At 43.8% G+C, this 17088-nt stretch overlaps 1 protein-coding gene and 1 non-coding gene across 4 annotated transcripts in view; both read right to left on the bottom strand.

Annotated features, from left to right (window-relative positions):
- The window catches only part of DLGAP5 (DLG associated protein 5), a 46849-nt gene extending 30419 nt beyond the window's left edge, over positions 1 to 16430 (bottom strand). For all 3 annotated transcript variants that reach the window (XM_048854201.2, XM_075129977.1, XM_048854202.2), the window contains exons 1-7: positions 16289 to 16430; positions 14904 to 15154; positions 11324 to 11535; positions 9412 to 9504; positions 7164 to 7260; positions 4256 to 4357; positions 3061 to 3137 (exon numbers count right to left, since the gene is read on the bottom strand). In XM_048854201.2, coding sequence (XP_048710158.1) covers positions 3061 to 3137; positions 4256 to 4357; positions 7164 to 7260; positions 9412 to 9504; positions 11324 to 11535; positions 14904 to 15144 — 822 coding nt within the window. In that variant the 5' untranslated portion in view covers positions 15145 to 15154; positions 16289 to 16430. The remainder of the gene's footprint in view (positions 1 to 3060; positions 3138 to 4255; positions 4358 to 7163; positions 7261 to 9411; positions 9505 to 11323; positions 11536 to 14903; positions 15155 to 16288) is intronic.
- LOC125639264 (small Cajal body-specific RNA 14) lies at positions 5753 to 5886 on the bottom strand. Its single transcript, XR_007357445.2, has one exon.
- Positions 16431 to 17088: the final 658 nt, after the last annotated feature.

The following is a 17088-nucleotide window of genomic DNA, read 5'->3' as shown; positions in this document are numbered from 1 at the left end:
GTTCCAGGCGGCACCCCAGGGGGGTAACCCATCACAGGTACCAATCCCAAAGATATGGTCAGCAGCAAAGACATAGTCGGTGCTGAAGAAAGCATCTGCACCAGTAGGCTGCTTGTTAAGAAAAAGGATGTTGACCGCAACTCTGAACTTCAAGTCTTAGGCAGAGTAGAATACAGTGCTGACGAACAAGACATCTCTGCGATCAGACCACATGGTGCTGAGGGCACAGCAGAAGCAGCATCTCTTGCTGCCGAATGCTCTTGAATTATTGGGGAATCAGGCTAGGAAAGGCAGAGCAGGTCTGACACTGCCTGGTATGCCAATGGCGTACAATTAGTGCCAACGCTGACATCATCGGTATTGGACTCAACAGATGACACGGCCAATACTGGAGATGGTAGTACAGTGTCCAACACATCTCGTCGTGATACTGGGAATCGGTGAGACAGCCCAGTTCCAACCTGCATACTGGAGGAATTATAGTGCCAGCCAGCACTCCTCTTAGAAGACGAAGAGAAACCTCTGAGTCCTGGAATGGTCTCGGTCCATCTTGTTGAACCTCTTCCTCGGAGGACTAGAGGAAGGTGAATGAACCCCCTTTCTGTTATGTGAAGCACCAGACTGTGCTGGAAGCAACATGTCATCTCTGAATGAGAGCGCAAGGCTGGACAGTCTGTGGAGATCCCTAGTACCAAGGGGGCTGGGGGGGACGACTCATGGCCTGCTCTAGAAGGTGCTGCGCTTCAGATGCAAATAGCTTGTCACCAGTGTTCTCTTTTTAAAGGACTTGGCAGATGAACTCCCTTCTTTAGATGTGCCCTTTTCCCAGGCACAACAAACACTGCGTGTGGGGGTAACTAGTGGGGACAGACACCCCACATGACTGACAAGGTTTAACCCTTGGGTTAAGCTATGGGTATGTCTACACTGCAAAGAAAAACCCTAGAGCCCTGCAGGGTGGGAGGGTCCCAGAGTTCGGGCTTGAGCCCGAGCCAGAAGTCTATCCAGCAGTGAAAGAGCCCTGCAGCCTGAGTCCCCGGAGCCGGAGTCAACTGGCATGGGCCAGCCATGGGTTTCTCTTTGCTGTGTAGACATACCCTATCTGTCTATCCTACCTACTATGACTCAATCTAAGCGTACTACTAAACTAACCTATATACAATAAAGGCCCCAAAAAACAGATAGAGTGAGGTAAACTACCATGTCAAATGCTCCGACTCTAGTGGCAGGTGGTGAAAAGGAACTGAGGGGATTTGGGTGGCACCACCCTTAAATAACCCAGGGAGGGGCTAAGGGGCTAGAGTACTGCCCCTACAGGTATCACTAGGCAAAGTTCTCCAGCACACCTGAGTGGAATACACATCTGCAACCACCCTAAAAAGAATGGTTTCAGAGTAGCAGCCGTGTTAGTCTGTATCCGCAAAAAGAAAAGGAGTACTTGTGGCACCTTAGAGACTAACCAATTTATTTGAGCTTAAGTTTTCGAGAGCTACAGCTCACTTCATCGGATGCATTCAGTGGAAAATACAGTGGGGAGATTTATATACAAAGAGAACATGAAACAATGGATGTTCCCATACACACTGTAACGAGAGTGATCACTTAAGGTTAGCTATTACCAGCAGGAGAGCGGTAATAGCTCTAAAAAGAATGTGTGTTATAGTTAGGATGGCTTATTCTAGTCCCCATTTTCAGTGGGTTAAGCTTTTGGCACAGAAAGATGACAGTTTTTTTGAGATGCTCCTCTCAATCTGAAGATGATTGTTTGCAACTTCTGAAATTCTGTTCAGTGATCTAAGCGTGAAAAGCTTGTTCAGGCACTTGTTCACTCAATTCAAAGACAGTTTTACTTAACTCTCAGTACAGTCTTCAGTGAGGAATGGAGTATTATGCTACATTTTGAAGTGGTAGTTAAGAAACAAGGCACTCTGCATGCTGTTTCCTTATGATGCAGCAAGTGAAGTTTTATGTGTGCATATAGAAAGTGAATATCTGCATATTCCAGATAAATGCCTCTGTACTAATTTAAATTAGGGTTGATGACCAGTAACTAAGTCACTGTGGTTACACATGGTTAAGCAAGAAGGATTTGGCCAGATGTGTTGAAAATGCACAGGAGTATCTGAACCAGACAACTTCTCCAAAACATTTCAGAATTCCATCAGTTTTTGAAAAAGCATGATTACACTGTACATTTGATCCCATAAAAACTAGCTGAACATGCCAATTCTGTAGCTACATGTGTTTAAAACTCTCTCAGTCAAGTATCTTGCAGATACCAGTTAAAAGCCACACAACAGTATGACACTCAAATAGATATTAACTAAGACTCCCAAAAAGCCTAATAGGCTTGGCCCATAACAAAAAATTAGGCCCATTTAGTTTTAAAAGCATACATGCAGTTTTGTTCACAAATTCTATGCAAAAAACACCTGATGTGCGTGCACAAGTCTAGGATTTTTGCAGAATACTTTTGCATGCAACCCAACTTGCCTAAAAAACTACTGATGTGCATATAAAGCTCATGTAAGGGTGCATGTGCTCGTCTATAAAAGCATAAGGCCAAACTTAATTTGTACATTGCTATAAACTATATATGCCAATTCTGAGAAACTGTTTTGGAAGTGTATATATATGTATTTCCCACTAAAGACACTATTCCATACAAAGTTCCCATGTCTACTTAAATACATCTCAAGACAATATTTATGGTAACAAACTGATCAGAGTAGCAAGGGCAGTGGTCTTTTAAAGAATACTAAAATTGGATTAATATTGCTCACATTGAATATTTAAAGTTTGGTTGTAAGCAGAAAGTTCTGAAACTTCCCAATGTGAAGAGTTAAGACTAAATATATTAAGAAGAAAATTAAAAAGCAATGCAACAGTAGTTACAAACTAACCTGCAAGTTGCAAGCAGACCAGTGAAGACATGAGTCAAAGCAGTGGTTGCTATTTCAGCTACAGCACCTACGTAGTACAGTTGCTTCTTGTAGACACTCCCGAATCTGTTAATACGCTTTATTCAATTTTCATATTTACAAATATCAAGTAACATACCTCTACATTCTCAGCTTTGACCTCTTTCTGCTGTTTTCCTCTACTTGTTGACTTTTTTTGTTGTTGGTTACCTAAGGCTGAACAGATTCCATGCCAATTAAAACAGATAGCTTATTTATACAACACCTTTCATCAGAAGGTTTCAAATTATTATAGAAGTATGAAAACAAAAAAAATAATGGCATGTCACAGTGGTTACAGACAGGGAGTACTTAAAGAAAAGTTGTACTGTTTATACAAAAAGATGCTCTAGGATTTAGCAGCATGACAAGACCCATGCTACTAAGAACGGATATCAATTCCCCCCCCCCCCCCTCCAGAACACAAGATGTTAGTCTTTAAAAGGATTTTTAGCTCCCCATGGGGCTAATACTGAAATATCTAAGGAATTATACTATTCCAGCTTCCCCCAGACAAAACGACAGAACACTCAAAATAAACACTGCAGTATTTCCTTAAAGATTGAAGTGACATTGTCAAATAGTTTTGAGTCCAGAATTTGTTTTACTTTCCTCTTGCCACATGGACATACTAGGATTAAAAGTCACGCATGATTACTTGATGTTAGCCATCCATATGATCACAACAGTGGTAGTGGCCTGTTTAATTCAGGGGGTACTTCCATGCATAATGTGCAGTGTGAAAGAAAGTGTTATATTCCAACAGCTATCTTGAGGACAAGAAGGGATAACATTATTAAACATTTCTCTCTCAGAGCCTCAAAGATTGGGGTCCCACTGTTCTGGGCAACATACAAACACCGATGAAGAGAGCAGCCCCTACCTCGGACAATGTATTTCTTTTGATTTCTGTTACTAGACAGAGATAATTTATAACTTAAATATTTTAATGGTGATACAACCAACTAGCAGGACATTAAGCCAGATAAGAAAAAGCACAGATGTGCCAGCCTTTAATTAACATAAGGTATAAATACTTCCATATTACTGTATTTCCCCCAACTCTCTCTAATGTTGACTTTTGCATATTGAGTTAAACATTGAAATAGAGGCTGCAGTTACAAGGCCTTCTTTCACAGGAGAAATTACTGATTTCAACATTTAGACCCTTCCTTTCTATGTCAGTTTGATACTAAGTTTTCTGTGCCACCTCTGAACACTAAGTCTTAGCTGTACAAGCTGAAACAGTTTTTCTATGAACACCAAGAATATAGGAGTCTTACTGCTTCACTTACTCATGGTCGTAGCTGGCTTTGACATCTGTTTGGTCAGAGTAGAGGAGGTTGATCTTGTGATTCTTACATTTGAGGGTGTAGGGAGTTCAGGTTGCACCACCACTGCAAGGAATATCATAATTCCTAAGGCTATTTCACCATAACTTGCAAGGAGGCAACATTAAAACAATATTATCAATCAATTTAGGTCCAAAGTTCTGGTTTCATAAAAGCCAGCGGTAAATGCTTTGGCATCAGCACCAGATGGCAGGTTGCCAGATTTTTCTCTATGCTAATGCAGTTAGCACTCCCAGAGCACTGAGGGCAGAGATTAATCCTTGCATCAGGACAGTGCTTTGAGTTGCCAAAGACCGCACAAAACCTCAGAATGTATTATGGCAGTGTTTAGAGACCCTAATGGAGATCAAAGCCCATTGCACTAGACACAGTACATATGCACAGTAAGAGTCCCTGGTTCTGAAAGCTTGCAATACAAATAGACCAGACCAAAAAAATTGAATATTATCCTCATTTTACAGACAAGGACTTGACAAAGAGTGACTTACCCAGGCTCACACAGGAAGTACATGGCAGAGCTCAGAATTAAACCCAGACCTCCCAAGTCCCAAACTTGTGCCTTAACCACAAAGCCATCTTTCCTCTAAGAATAAGTCTTTGAATACAGTTTTCAGGCAAAAAGCTTTAGCCTAGGATCTGAGTGGATAAAAGTTATTGATTTATTAAAAAATAAATCATATGCTTTTTAACAAAAATAAATCTGTTTACAATTAAATTTATGACAAGCTAGGCTAAGGCCTATATTTACTATCACCTATTAAAACCATTGAAAAAAATTAAAAATATGCTGAGTCTACTTGCCCTTTCTACTACACACTAAGTAACAAGTTAAAGACTGCTTTTTATAAGCAAAAACATGGTAACTTTTGAGGTCAAGCTTTAAAATAAATGACATAATATCTGTCATATACTGCATCAAGTATCTATATCATTTTCCATCTTTATAATGGAGTCAGTTAGTATTTTGTTTTTCCCAAACAGTACTCCTCCCCTCATTGTACAGAAAAGCTTATTAGGAATTTTTAGTTTCACTTTTTTTCCTTCTTATGAATCCAACACAGTACAGTAGTTTTACTTAATGAAAAACAATATTCAAATGCTGTTTGTGCATTTAGTTGAACTACAATTTCTAAATGCAGCTTGACAACTGACTTTTTACTCAGATTGTTATCTCGTAAATTATGAGCCTTTTAAGAAAATAACTAAAGTACTAACAGAAAGCATAACTAAAATCAATTATTTAAATTAAGGTATGCTACTTGCTGATTTAAATAATTAAAATCAGTGATTTAAAACAATCCATGCTGGAAACTACTCAGATTTTTAAGTGAGTTTGAAAATTATAGACAAATCATCTAAGGTATTTAAGGCACCTATATCTCAGTGATATTTAAGGACCAGTGCCTACTCTGAAATCACCCTCTCTAAAAACATGTTGCAAGTATATGGAGCCATCACACAGGAAGTCCAATAACTAGACAGATACTGCTGTCAAGAACTATTTCTTAACGTATGTGGCTGCTTAGGGTCACATTATATCACTGACCAATGCAACCAGTACCAAATACAGCCACATTCATCTAATTGCCCTAATATCTCACACGGGGCATGAACTCCTGCCTCCAGCATGCAAGGCAAATTGTTTAATCTGTAAGCCATTTAGCCTGCTCTCTTCAGAGCCATTTTTCAATGTGTTGAGCCACTTTAGGAACTTCAGTTTGAACAAACTCATTCACACATTATAACATTATCTTTTTCAGAAAAGGACTACACTTTGTGTGGGACACTTGCAAAACATGGTCTCTACATTAACATCTGTATTCTCTAAAGATTTTCTGTTTCAATGACAAGATGTTCTATGGACAGATTTTTTTGTCCACACTACTTAATAAAACCACCTATATTTGCACATTATCTTGGTTTGAACAGCTTGTTTGGTAAAAAAACAGTGAAATTTTTACCAATCTAATTTGCAACCTACTCTGGACTGGATAACAGCAACCTGGCTGTATTAAAGCCTTTTGCCAAATCTATACTGAAGTTAGTGGTGGTGAGCATATTTTGCACACCTATTGTTCACAATAATTAGAACTTCCAGCTTTGCTCCAAAACTATGAAGGCAAACTATGATTTGGGTAAAGATGCACTAACTATACAATGGAGCCACAACATAGGGAAAGAGAATGAAACCCTGGAGGCATGAAAACATGCAGCAAGCTACAGCCAGTGTCAAATTATAAAACACTCTTAGTCTGAAATCCTTCTCAAGGCACAACCAAAACAAGAAAATGGTCAAAGGATATCAAAAGAGAGGGGCTTGGATGCTGGAGTGCTTTGCATGAGATCAGGCATAGCTGAAGTCTGTCCGATGGGCACTACTTCACTGACTGTGGTTAGGGGAAAAAAATCTAACCTTTGAACACAGAGATGGCATAGGTACTACTGGTCTGGAGAGGGTGCACACCTACAGGTGACTCAGTTAAAACATCAAGACCTAGGGGAAATCCTGTTTGGGTTGTGCTGGAAGTGTGGACTTAAATGGAAATCAGGTGGACTAGTTATTTTTGGAGCACAGGCTTTTACAAAGCGTATAAGCAATGTTTTTCATTAGTTTTAACAGGACAATTTGAAAATAACATCCCTTGTAGTATTCAAAGTGAAACTGAGCAGTCCATTTTGCTCAAGTAGAGGGAATTTTAAAAAAATAAAACTATGCAAATAGGAAAAAAGTAAATTAGACTGAAAATTCACTTTTTCATGGCTAGTAGTATGCTAGACAATCCATGTCCCAGTGCTATGACCTTTTAACCCAGTGTCCACTTTCACATGCCAAACCATTTTACATTCCTACCTTTCTTTTTTTCAGTCACTTTGTCTGCACATGTCTGTCTGCGTCCGGTTTGGGTAGGGCGCACACTATGCCCATTGGTAGCGTGGTCAGCATAGATCTACAAAGAAGGTATGTTTTGTGAAACTTCACCTTTCTAAAAATAAGGAAGACTAATTCTTTCCCCTTCTTTCATATTTCCTTTGTACCTCTTCTAGAAAGTCCTGATTAGTGTCACACTGATTTTAAGTGTTTAAAATGAGAGATTAAGGGAACCAAAACAGCTCATTTTTGACACTTCTCTCAGTTTTACATTATACTTCTGACCCTTTCTCAGTTGGATGGGTAAAGAGTGAAGTGAGTCCTTGAACTGGGTTTCTAAATTACTTTGGAAGTGGGTACTGATTTCTGCTGGACCTTTATGCACATGTAATGCAAGTTAGATGCCAATTCTCAGAAAACTTAGTACATGAAGTGAACGTTATTAGTAGAGATCCTTCAAATGTAAGTTCACATTATGTAAGACAAGATTGCTAGAGAGTCAAAGTGTGACCTCTTTCAAAGATTATTTCAAATTAATTTGCCCCCAAAAGTATACAGCTGGTGCCCAAAAAAAGGTAGATAGTCCAAACACAACATTCAATTAAACCAACAGCAAGACAGTATTATAATGTTTCACCCTTGTAGAGTTGTTCAAAGCAGAGAAAGCTAGTCATGAAAGATGTCAGAACTAACTGCATCTGAAATGCACAAAGTACTCTAGTCCGTAAAGAAGCAAGTCATAACGAAGCAGAACATGGGGTCAAATAAACAGCACACAGTATAATTTAGAGAGTTTAGCCCTTGATTAAAGTATTAAGTGATAATCAAGTTAGGCATGAAAGGTGCAAGACAAAAACAACTCTGAACTCATTCTTGCTGACAAAATAAAATGGAACTGGGCCTGGACCCATCACTCCAAAGGTCCAAAGTGCTGCAGTGGGATACTTGCGTACAGTCAGTCTTTAAAAATTCTTGAACAGGGTTCTCATTTCAGATTTGGGTAAAGATGCTCAGTTGACACATTTGCTAGTTTCATCACTGAAAATTATCAAAGCAATATGCAGAATAAAGAAAGGAATGGTTAGCATTCTAAGCATCAGATTTGCTATTTTAGACTCCCTAGAGCCCAGCTAGAATCTAGACCTATGGCTAATTCAGTCTCTCATCCTTAGAAGATTAAATGAGTAGTATGCAATGTAACGTGTGAGGACCTTTTAAATGAGACATTAAAAACCAAGAGATCTTGTTCCACTGTATAAGAACATAAAAATCCATGGCCTGTTTTGTAGAAGTAAACACCTACGGTGCACCTAGTGTTCAGGGTGGTCCTCAACCCATTTATGCTATGAAGTCAGAAAGTAACATAGAATGAGAAAATACAGGTTAGGAAAGGTTATTTATCTTCAAAGATCTGTATGCAAGAACTCATCATAGTTCACCAATTCTCCAAGCCAAAGTAATGGCTACTGAATGACTTGGTAGGAGGAGGAATTTAAAACATGGGAAGATGAACGGAGCAGAAAGAAGTTTGGAGAGACAAGGTGGGTGAGGTAGTATCTTTTATTGGACCAACTTCTGTTGAGAGAGACAAACTCTTGAGCCACAGGTCTGTGGCTTCAGGTCTGTGATGAAGAGCTCTGTGTGGCTCAAAAGCTTCTCTGTCTTGCCAACAGAAGTTGGTTCAATAAAGAGATTACCTAACCCACCTTGTCTCTCTCTAATATCCTGGGATTGATATGGCCACAACTACACAGCATACAGAAAGAAAATCCTACATATTTGTAAGCTACGTTATTTGTTAGTACAGCAGTTTTCAAAAAATTTTCCATAGTGAGAACCAGATATTGGATTGTCTCATGAACCACCTTTCCTTTGTGATCACATATCATCCCTGGGCTAAGGAGAGCAATTGTTTTCTATGAAAAAATAATATTAAGAAATTACTTTTGATTTATACAGAACTAAGCTAGTTTTCTTTAGTGCAATATAGCAGGTGGAAACAAGAACAGGCAGCACCATGTGATCAGTCAGCTCCTTGGGACTATAAGCAAGTGATTTTACCTTATCTGTAAAGCTTCTTTACAATAGTTAGAACTGTCAGCTCGGCAGTAAAGTTTTGAATGTAAGTACACATGACCCAAAACTAGGGATTTTAAAGGAATTACAACATTCACAGTTATTACGCACATCTAATTCTCTCAATTTGTAAACGAAAAAACAGAAGACAAACCATGGACTGCTGAGATCTAGCCGACATAACAGTTTGTTCCGAGTGGCTCTTTGTCTTTGATCTTGTAATCCTTGCAGAAGAAGTAGGAGCAGCCTAGACCCATCCCCAAAGAAACAGAAGTTAGCATATTCCTTTCCCCTCTTCCCAGTTGCAGCAATTAAGAAGAAAAGGCTTTGACATACTAAGGACAGGTGTATACAGTAACTCCTCACCTAAAGTCGCCCCGGTTAACGTTGTTACATTGCTTATCAATTATAGAACATGCTCCTTTAAGGTTGCACAATGCTCCCTTATAATGTTGTTTGGCAGCCGCCTGCTTTGTCCACTGCTTGCAGAAAGAGCAGCCCATTGGAATTAGCTGATGGAGGCTTGGAACCAGGATGGACCGGCGCCCCCCTGTCAGCTTCCCGCACCCCTAAATCCTCTGTATGGCAGCCGCTTAGCAGGCTATCAGTTGCTGGCAGTTCAGCTGTCCCTCCCCCCACTGCCATGTGCTGCTCCTGCCCTCTGCCTTGGAGCTACTCCCAGAAGCCTCCTGCTTGCTGTGTGCGCGCGTGCGCACGCTAATGTCAGGATGTCCCCCTTCCCCCTCCCCACCACTTACCCTATCTCCATAGAGCGCGGGGGGGGGAGGAGAGACAGGGGATGGGACCACACGACTTTCTGGCAGCAGCAGCTGTCAACTTGCTGATCTACTTAAAAAGGCGATGTACTTAGAGTGGTGTCAGCGTTCTTAAAGGGGCAATGTGCATCTCTCTCACTCACACAGGGTGCGTATCTCTCGGTCTGCCATGCTGTCTCCCTTCCCTCCATTTATGCTGCCTTGTAGAGTGTGAGGCTACATTAACAACGTGTTAACTCTTGAGGGCTCAGTCGAGTGCTAGTTCATCATTTAGCCAGTAAGGCATTCTCTGGGAAATATCCCACCCTCTTCCACTCTCTGACTTCACCACCTCAACCAAGCTTCACAATCATCATTGCTATGTATAGTATTAAATTGTTTATTTAAAACTTATACTCTGTGTATATATACACAATATACACACACATATATACACACACACACACACTATAGTCTTTCGTCCGGTGAAAAAAATTTCCCTGGGACCTAACCCCCACCCCCCATTTACATTAATTCTTATGGGGAAATTGGATTTGCTTAACATCGTTTCACTTAAAGACGCATTTTTCAGAAACATAACTACAATGTTAAGCAAGGAGTTACTATACTACAAAGATTTGCCTGTAGTGCTATGCTAGTTAATCACACCCCTGAGAGCACTATGTAACCACTACCCCCATGTAGATGCAGCTTATACTAGCAAGAGACACCTTTTGCATTACAGCTTATGTTGTTTGGGGACATGGTTTAAACTATACCAGCAAAAGTAATTCTTTTGTCAGTATATGCCTCCACTCCACTGTAGGGCAGACTAGCTCTAGGTGCTTCTGTCCTAGTTCAAGAATGTAAATTTATACACCATAGAAATCTATTCCACTTTGCTTATAAAAAAGAAGGCAAATCACTACTGGTATAACATTGACTCTATTAGTGTTACACCAGTGATGAAGGTTTCAGAGTAGCAGCCGTGTTAGTCTGTATTCGCAAAAAGAAAAGGAGGACTTGTGGCACCTTAGAGACTAACAAATTTAATCTGAGCCCAAGCTTCCGTGAGCTACAGCTCACTTCATCGGATGCTTATGCTCAAATAAATTTGTTAGTCTCTAAGGTGCCACAAGTCCTCCTTTTCTTTTTACCAGTGATGAAGTTAGTCCTCAGTTTTTGAATTAGTAAAAATGTTATGTACAATTTCTATTAATTTCTTACTGTATGATAAAACAATGAAAAAACACATAAAGCATTATTTAACATGTGCCATTGAAGACCGGTACAAATTTTACTCTTCATTACCTTCTCCTTTGGCTTGACTATCACTGGGTTCTGTGGTACAAATGGAAGAAAGCCAGGTACATTAGGTCTGTAAAGTCCAACTTTAAACACTCCTCGTTTAGCTTTCTCTCTTTGTTGTTTTAGTTTTCGAAGTTCTTTTTCCTCTTTGTAGCGCTGGAGCATTTCCTTGCGCTCATTTTCACTTTTATTGATGGCTCCATTTGTAGTTTGTTCTATGAAAAGACAGAAATGGACATTTTACAAAATTCTGAAGATACTTTACTCTCTCAAATTTTGTTACAGTATAACATGACCAGAATACTAATGTTGCCTGGAAGGTTACATAAGTCATTGGATAAATATTTAGAATTCTATTTAAGACACAAGAGGATGATGCTGAATTGCAACAGAAAGTTGCCCTCACTGTTTACTTTGAGATTATGCCTGCATTACAAGTTTCAGCTAAGGGTTTTTTGTCGATTATTATTATTTATTGTGTATTAGTGCTAGGAGCCCTGGTCATGGACCAGGGCCCCAGTTGTGCTTGGCACTGTACAAACATGAAAGAAAAAGACAATCCCTGCCCCAAAGAGCTTACAATCTAAATATAAGACAAGAGAAAACAGATGGGTACAGATAGCATAAAAGTGAAACTTGTATCCATCCAGTGGAATTCAGGTGCAACCCTAAGGCAAATGAGGAACAAACCACAGAATCTGTACATCTCATAGCAAGTCAGACTAAAAGAAGTGAAAGCAGCCAAAAAACTGCAATGTTTTATAATTGAGGAGAACAAATCAGATAGTGATTATGTGAGAGATTAAATACTTATGCAAACTTGAAAAAAAAAGACACTCATCTGAAAAGTTTGTACTTATTGATATAAGTATCACCTACGATGACTGAATGAAAGATATTTTTGTTTTTCAGTTTACTTTGTGCCTTGTGCAAGTCAGTTTCACCATTTGTTCTATATAGTCACTTTCTCCCTGGTTAAAAAGACCCTTAAGAACATCAGAGCAGCAAGTCACAATTTTTAAAGGTATTTATTAGAATGTCTTATTTTTTTATTTAAATACTCTTTCAACAAGTTCAGATGGATAATACTGCTTTATGAGAGGGTCAGGGGCTGCTCCATACGGCTCCTGGAAGCTGCAGCATGGGCCCGCTCCGGCGCTCCAGATGGGAAGCAGGGTTGGGGGCCGCTCCACGTGGCTCCTGGAAGCAGCGGCATGGCCCCTCTCTGGATCCTACACGTAGGGGCAGCTAGGGGGCTCCACTCTGCATGCTGCCCCTGCCCCAAGCGCCGTCCCCGCAGCTCCCATTGGCTGGGAACCTGCCTGCAGATGGGGCAGCGTGCAGAGCCACCTGGCCGCACAGGAGCTGGAGAAGGGACATGCCGCTGCTTCCGGGAGCCACTTGAGGTAAGTGCCGCCCAGAGCCTGTACCCCTGAGCCTCTCTCTGCACCCCAACCCTCTGCCCCAGGTCTGATCCCCCTCCTGCCCTCCAAATCCCTCGATCCACCCTCCTGCACCCCTCATCCCCAGCCCCACCCCAGAGCCTGCACCCCCAGCCAGAGCCCTCACTCCCCCCACCCCGGAACCCTGCTCCTCCGCCCCAGGCCAGAGCCCCATCCTGCACCCTGAACTCCTCATTTCTGGCCCCACAGTGGAGCTGCAGGTTTTTGCCTGGAGCTGGAGAGGAGCCGGAGCACAGCTCCAAAGCCCTGGTTTTGTATCCGAGTTCCTGCATGTCTGCAGCAGTGCACTTAACACAGTATCTTCATATCTCCTCCCCTTTGTTCTCCTGCTTGGGACTTTTCCACTTTGCTTCCCTGCAGAGATGGAGAAAGTAACTTGCTCTTGACTGCTAGTCATTAGGAGTTAATGGTCCAGTTGCTGGGTCTGCCATTCACATGTGTTAATTCCAGCCAGTTCTTGTTAAGATACCTTGTTCCAAACCAGGCCCTTTTGTCTATGGTACATCTACGCTGCAATAAAACATGGCAGCCATAGCTGCGGCTGGCCAGTGTCAGCTGTCTTGGGCTCAGATTGTGGTGACTAAAAATTAAAGCAGACATTTGGGCTGGAACCTGGACCCAAATCCATGCGAGAGAGGGTGGTTCCAAACATATAAACTGAAATTTTCAGCCCCACAACCCAAGCTCTATGAGCCCGAGTCTATTGATCTAAGCCAGAGGTGGGCCACAGCCGGCTCGCGGGACCGTCCTGCTCGGCCCTTGAGCACCCGGCTGGGGAGGCTAGACCCTGGCCCCTCCCCCGCTGTCCCCCCTCCCCCACAGTTACACTGCCACACTGGCAGCGCTCTGGCCTGCCGCTCCTGTCGGGCAGGACGGCAGCGTGGCTGGCTCTGGCATGGTAAGGGGCAGGGAGGTTGGATAAGGGGCAGGGGATCCCGAGGGGAAGTTGGATATGCGTAGGAGTCCCGGGGGGCCTGTCAGGGACCAGGGGTGTGGACAGGGGTTGTGGCAGTCAGGGACAGGGAGTGGGAAGAGGGGGGGTTGGCTAGGGGGTGGGGTTCTGGTGGGCGGCTAGGGGTGGGGGTGGGGTCCTGGGAGGGGGTAGTCAGAGGTCAAGGAGCAGAATGGGTTGGATAGGTTGGGTGTTCTGAGGGGGGTAGGAAACGGGAGGGGATGGATAGGGGGCGGGGGCCAGGATGTTTGAGGAGGCACAGCCTTCCCTACCCAGCCCTCCATACAGTTGCGCAACTCGAACGTGGCCCTCGGGCCAAAAAGTTTGCCCACCCCTGATCTAAACTCTGAGATTCAGTGCCACATATTTTTTATTGCAGTGTAGATGTACCCTCTGTGACATCCAGCTGTATGTCCAGAGCAGAAATCAACCGTACAGTAAGGGCTTGTCTACACTACTGAGCCTTTGCCAGTATAGCTATGCCAGCAGCAGCCCCAGAAGCATTCTGTTGACTCAGTTCAGTCTAAACCAGGAATTCTGCCAGCATAGCTATGTCAGCCTGCTGTGAGTGATTCTTTTCCACACTCTTCACCAGCACCACTTTGTAGTAGAGGTGCAAATATCACCACTCAGTGGGTAAACTGAGTCACCCATCCTGTCAATAAAAAGAATACCAAAACATTCCTGCATTCTCCACAGCATTTTACAGACATTAGTATGTGTTATAAGCACATTGGAAGGTGTTATAGGTGGTTGTAAGCCAGAGATATGAGCAAATGATTGAGCTGCTGGCTAGACAATTTATAGCGGTCATTATTTATTAAAACATCTACTAATTGTAGACAGCTTATAAATGGAATCAATAAAATGTGCCCACAATAAGATATGCATGAAATCCAAAGCAGGTTGAAGAATGAACTATGATCACTGAAATGGGGGGAAAAAAGGGAAGAACTGTATATTAGTCTTTTATCTATTAATCCAATTAATAGTAGAACTGGACTGGTAGCCAAAGGACTCAGATCTCCCATTATCCAATTTATAATGCTCACCTCCACACACAGTTAAATCCCTATGACTGCAAATACAGCTTCTTTAGCCATAAAACCAGCTTAAAGAAATTTAAGAAATATTTTAATGCTGAACAGTACTATAAGCTTTTACTCACTCCGTTTAGCTGTGGTCTTTTCCTGAGAGCGCACTTCATTTGTCTCGTCCAGCTTAGGAAGTCCCCTGTCTTTCGATAACTGGACATTGACATCTGCCAGTCCAAACTGTCTGCTCCTTTCAAATTGCTTGTGTCTGTTCTCCTTTTGAATCAGAGACTTCCTGCGTGCAACTTTTGTTCTAAGCGTTTCTGTGCTCAGATCCTTTCTATATCGATTGGCAAACTGGGATGTAGCAGCCATCTTAACTATCCTAGAACAAGTTTATAAGGAATTAGGAAATAAGACAAATGATCAAGTTCTGTTACAAGTTTATTGTAATTTTACATTAAAGCATTTTCAAATACCCACTGAAAGCTTCCAAGTATCTAATTTTTGTTAGAATTTCAGTAATGGCTCTTCACTACAGCCATATGCATCAGACATTAGAACTACTTTTAACCAGTAGATCCTCAGCCACTGGCATCCTACTGTTCTGGTAGGGTAGGCTTTTGCCACCGGACTGATACTTGCCTGGCTACCCTTACTGGGTGGCGTCCTATACAACCACACCCATTCACGCTAAGGAATCATACAAGTAAACCAAAACACTGTAGAAGCTACTTAGAAGCCATAAGGTCATTGACAATTTAGATTATGAACTTGTTGGGGCAGGGACCTTCTGTGTTGTGAGAGTTCCTAGCACAGTGGGGCCAGGACAGTTGATGGGGCCCATAAATGCTACTGCAATACAACTAACTAACTAACTACCATCACTGTAGAGAGACAAAGTGGGTGAGGTAATATCTTTTATTTGACCAACTTCTGTTGGAGAAAGAGACAAACTTTGGAGCTACAGAGATCTTCAGGTCTGGAAAAGGTAATCAGAGCGTCAGGGCTAAATACAAGGACAAATTGTTTAGCATAAGGGGTAAACACGTTCCAGGAGACCTTTAAGATGAAGCAGGCAACTCACATCTCTGCAGTTACAGAACAAAGGATAGTTAGACCGGGCCTAGGCTAGAGGATTAGGTCGGTTTGACTACGACCCGTCAGAACCGCTCCCCGGCTCTGCAACGCCGGAGTTAGTGGTCCCCTTGCCCGGTAACCCGGGCCACCTCCCTTCTTGCAGGGTAGCTCCACGCCCCCCCCACCAGGTGCTGGAGGCCCCCCCCCCGGGCGTTAACGGCTTCGCTCCGCGCTGGATTTTGCGCCCCCCTCCCAGGAGGCGCTCCTCTGCAGTGAAACCAGGGGGCGGAGGCGGGGGGGGGGCACTGCCAGGGAACAGAGCCCGTCCCGCGCCGCCGCTGGGGCCGGGCCCACGGGAGGGGGGGCCTGGCTCGCGCCCTGGAGGCGGCAGGGCTGCAGCCGCGCCGCGCCGCCGCCGCCACCCCCCCGCCCTTCATACCTGTGCCGGGCCCAGAGAGAGACCCCAACTCCCCAGCGCGGTCACGACCCGGCGGCGCGCGGCTCAACCTCCCCTTCCGCGGGCCCCGGCTCAATTCAAACCTCACCCCGCACACCTCATTGGCGGAGCCCAGCCCGCCGGCGGCCGCTCATTGGACACCGCGAGCTCTGTGCCTGCCGCTCACTGGCTGTCGTGAGCCTCACCCCCTGGGGCGGTCATTGGTTAGCGGGCGCGTTCCCGCCGGCGAAGCCCTTGCTGGGGCAGGCGGGGAGCGGCCTGTGATTGGTCGCGCCGCGGGGCCGTGGGGAGGGGGAAAGGTCTGTGTGAGCAGCGCCCCCTGACGCCGCTGCCGGGAGCTGTGAGGCGGAGCCTCAGTCCGGGCCCCAGGGGCATTGCCGGGGCGGGGCAGCGTCAGGTGGCTGTGGTGTGCCCAGGGGGCGCTAGTGAACTGCTGGACCACGGATGTTCCTGCCACCAGCCCCCACTCTCTGCACCCATAGGGGCCTCCTGCCGCCAGGCACCGTAATGTCTGGTGACTGGATGGGCTTTGCCGCTGGGCACTACCTAGCCGTGCCATCCCCACGCAGCCTTGGCCACCGCCGGGCACTACGTCCCCCCGTGGCCTTGGCCACTGGTGACTGTAGGGTCACCAGTTGCGCTGCACTGTTTCTGCTCACAGCAATCTTGTGTGTAGAATTTGGGGAGAAGCAGGTGTCATGGCCTTGGAACGGCAGGGCTGGCCTGCACCTTGCACAGGGTTTGAGGTTAGATTCTCTCACCCCCAAACTCCATATTGCTCT

The sequence above is a fragment of the Caretta caretta genome, chromosome 6 (assembly GCF_965140235.1).
Source record: "Caretta caretta isolate rCarCar2 chromosome 6, rCarCar1.hap1, whole genome shotgun sequence".
Lineage (NCBI taxonomy): Eukaryota > Metazoa > Chordata > Testudines > Cheloniidae > Caretta > Caretta caretta.
Note: the sequence above shows the minus strand (reverse complement) of the source record. Positions and strands in the feature narration are given on the sequence as shown.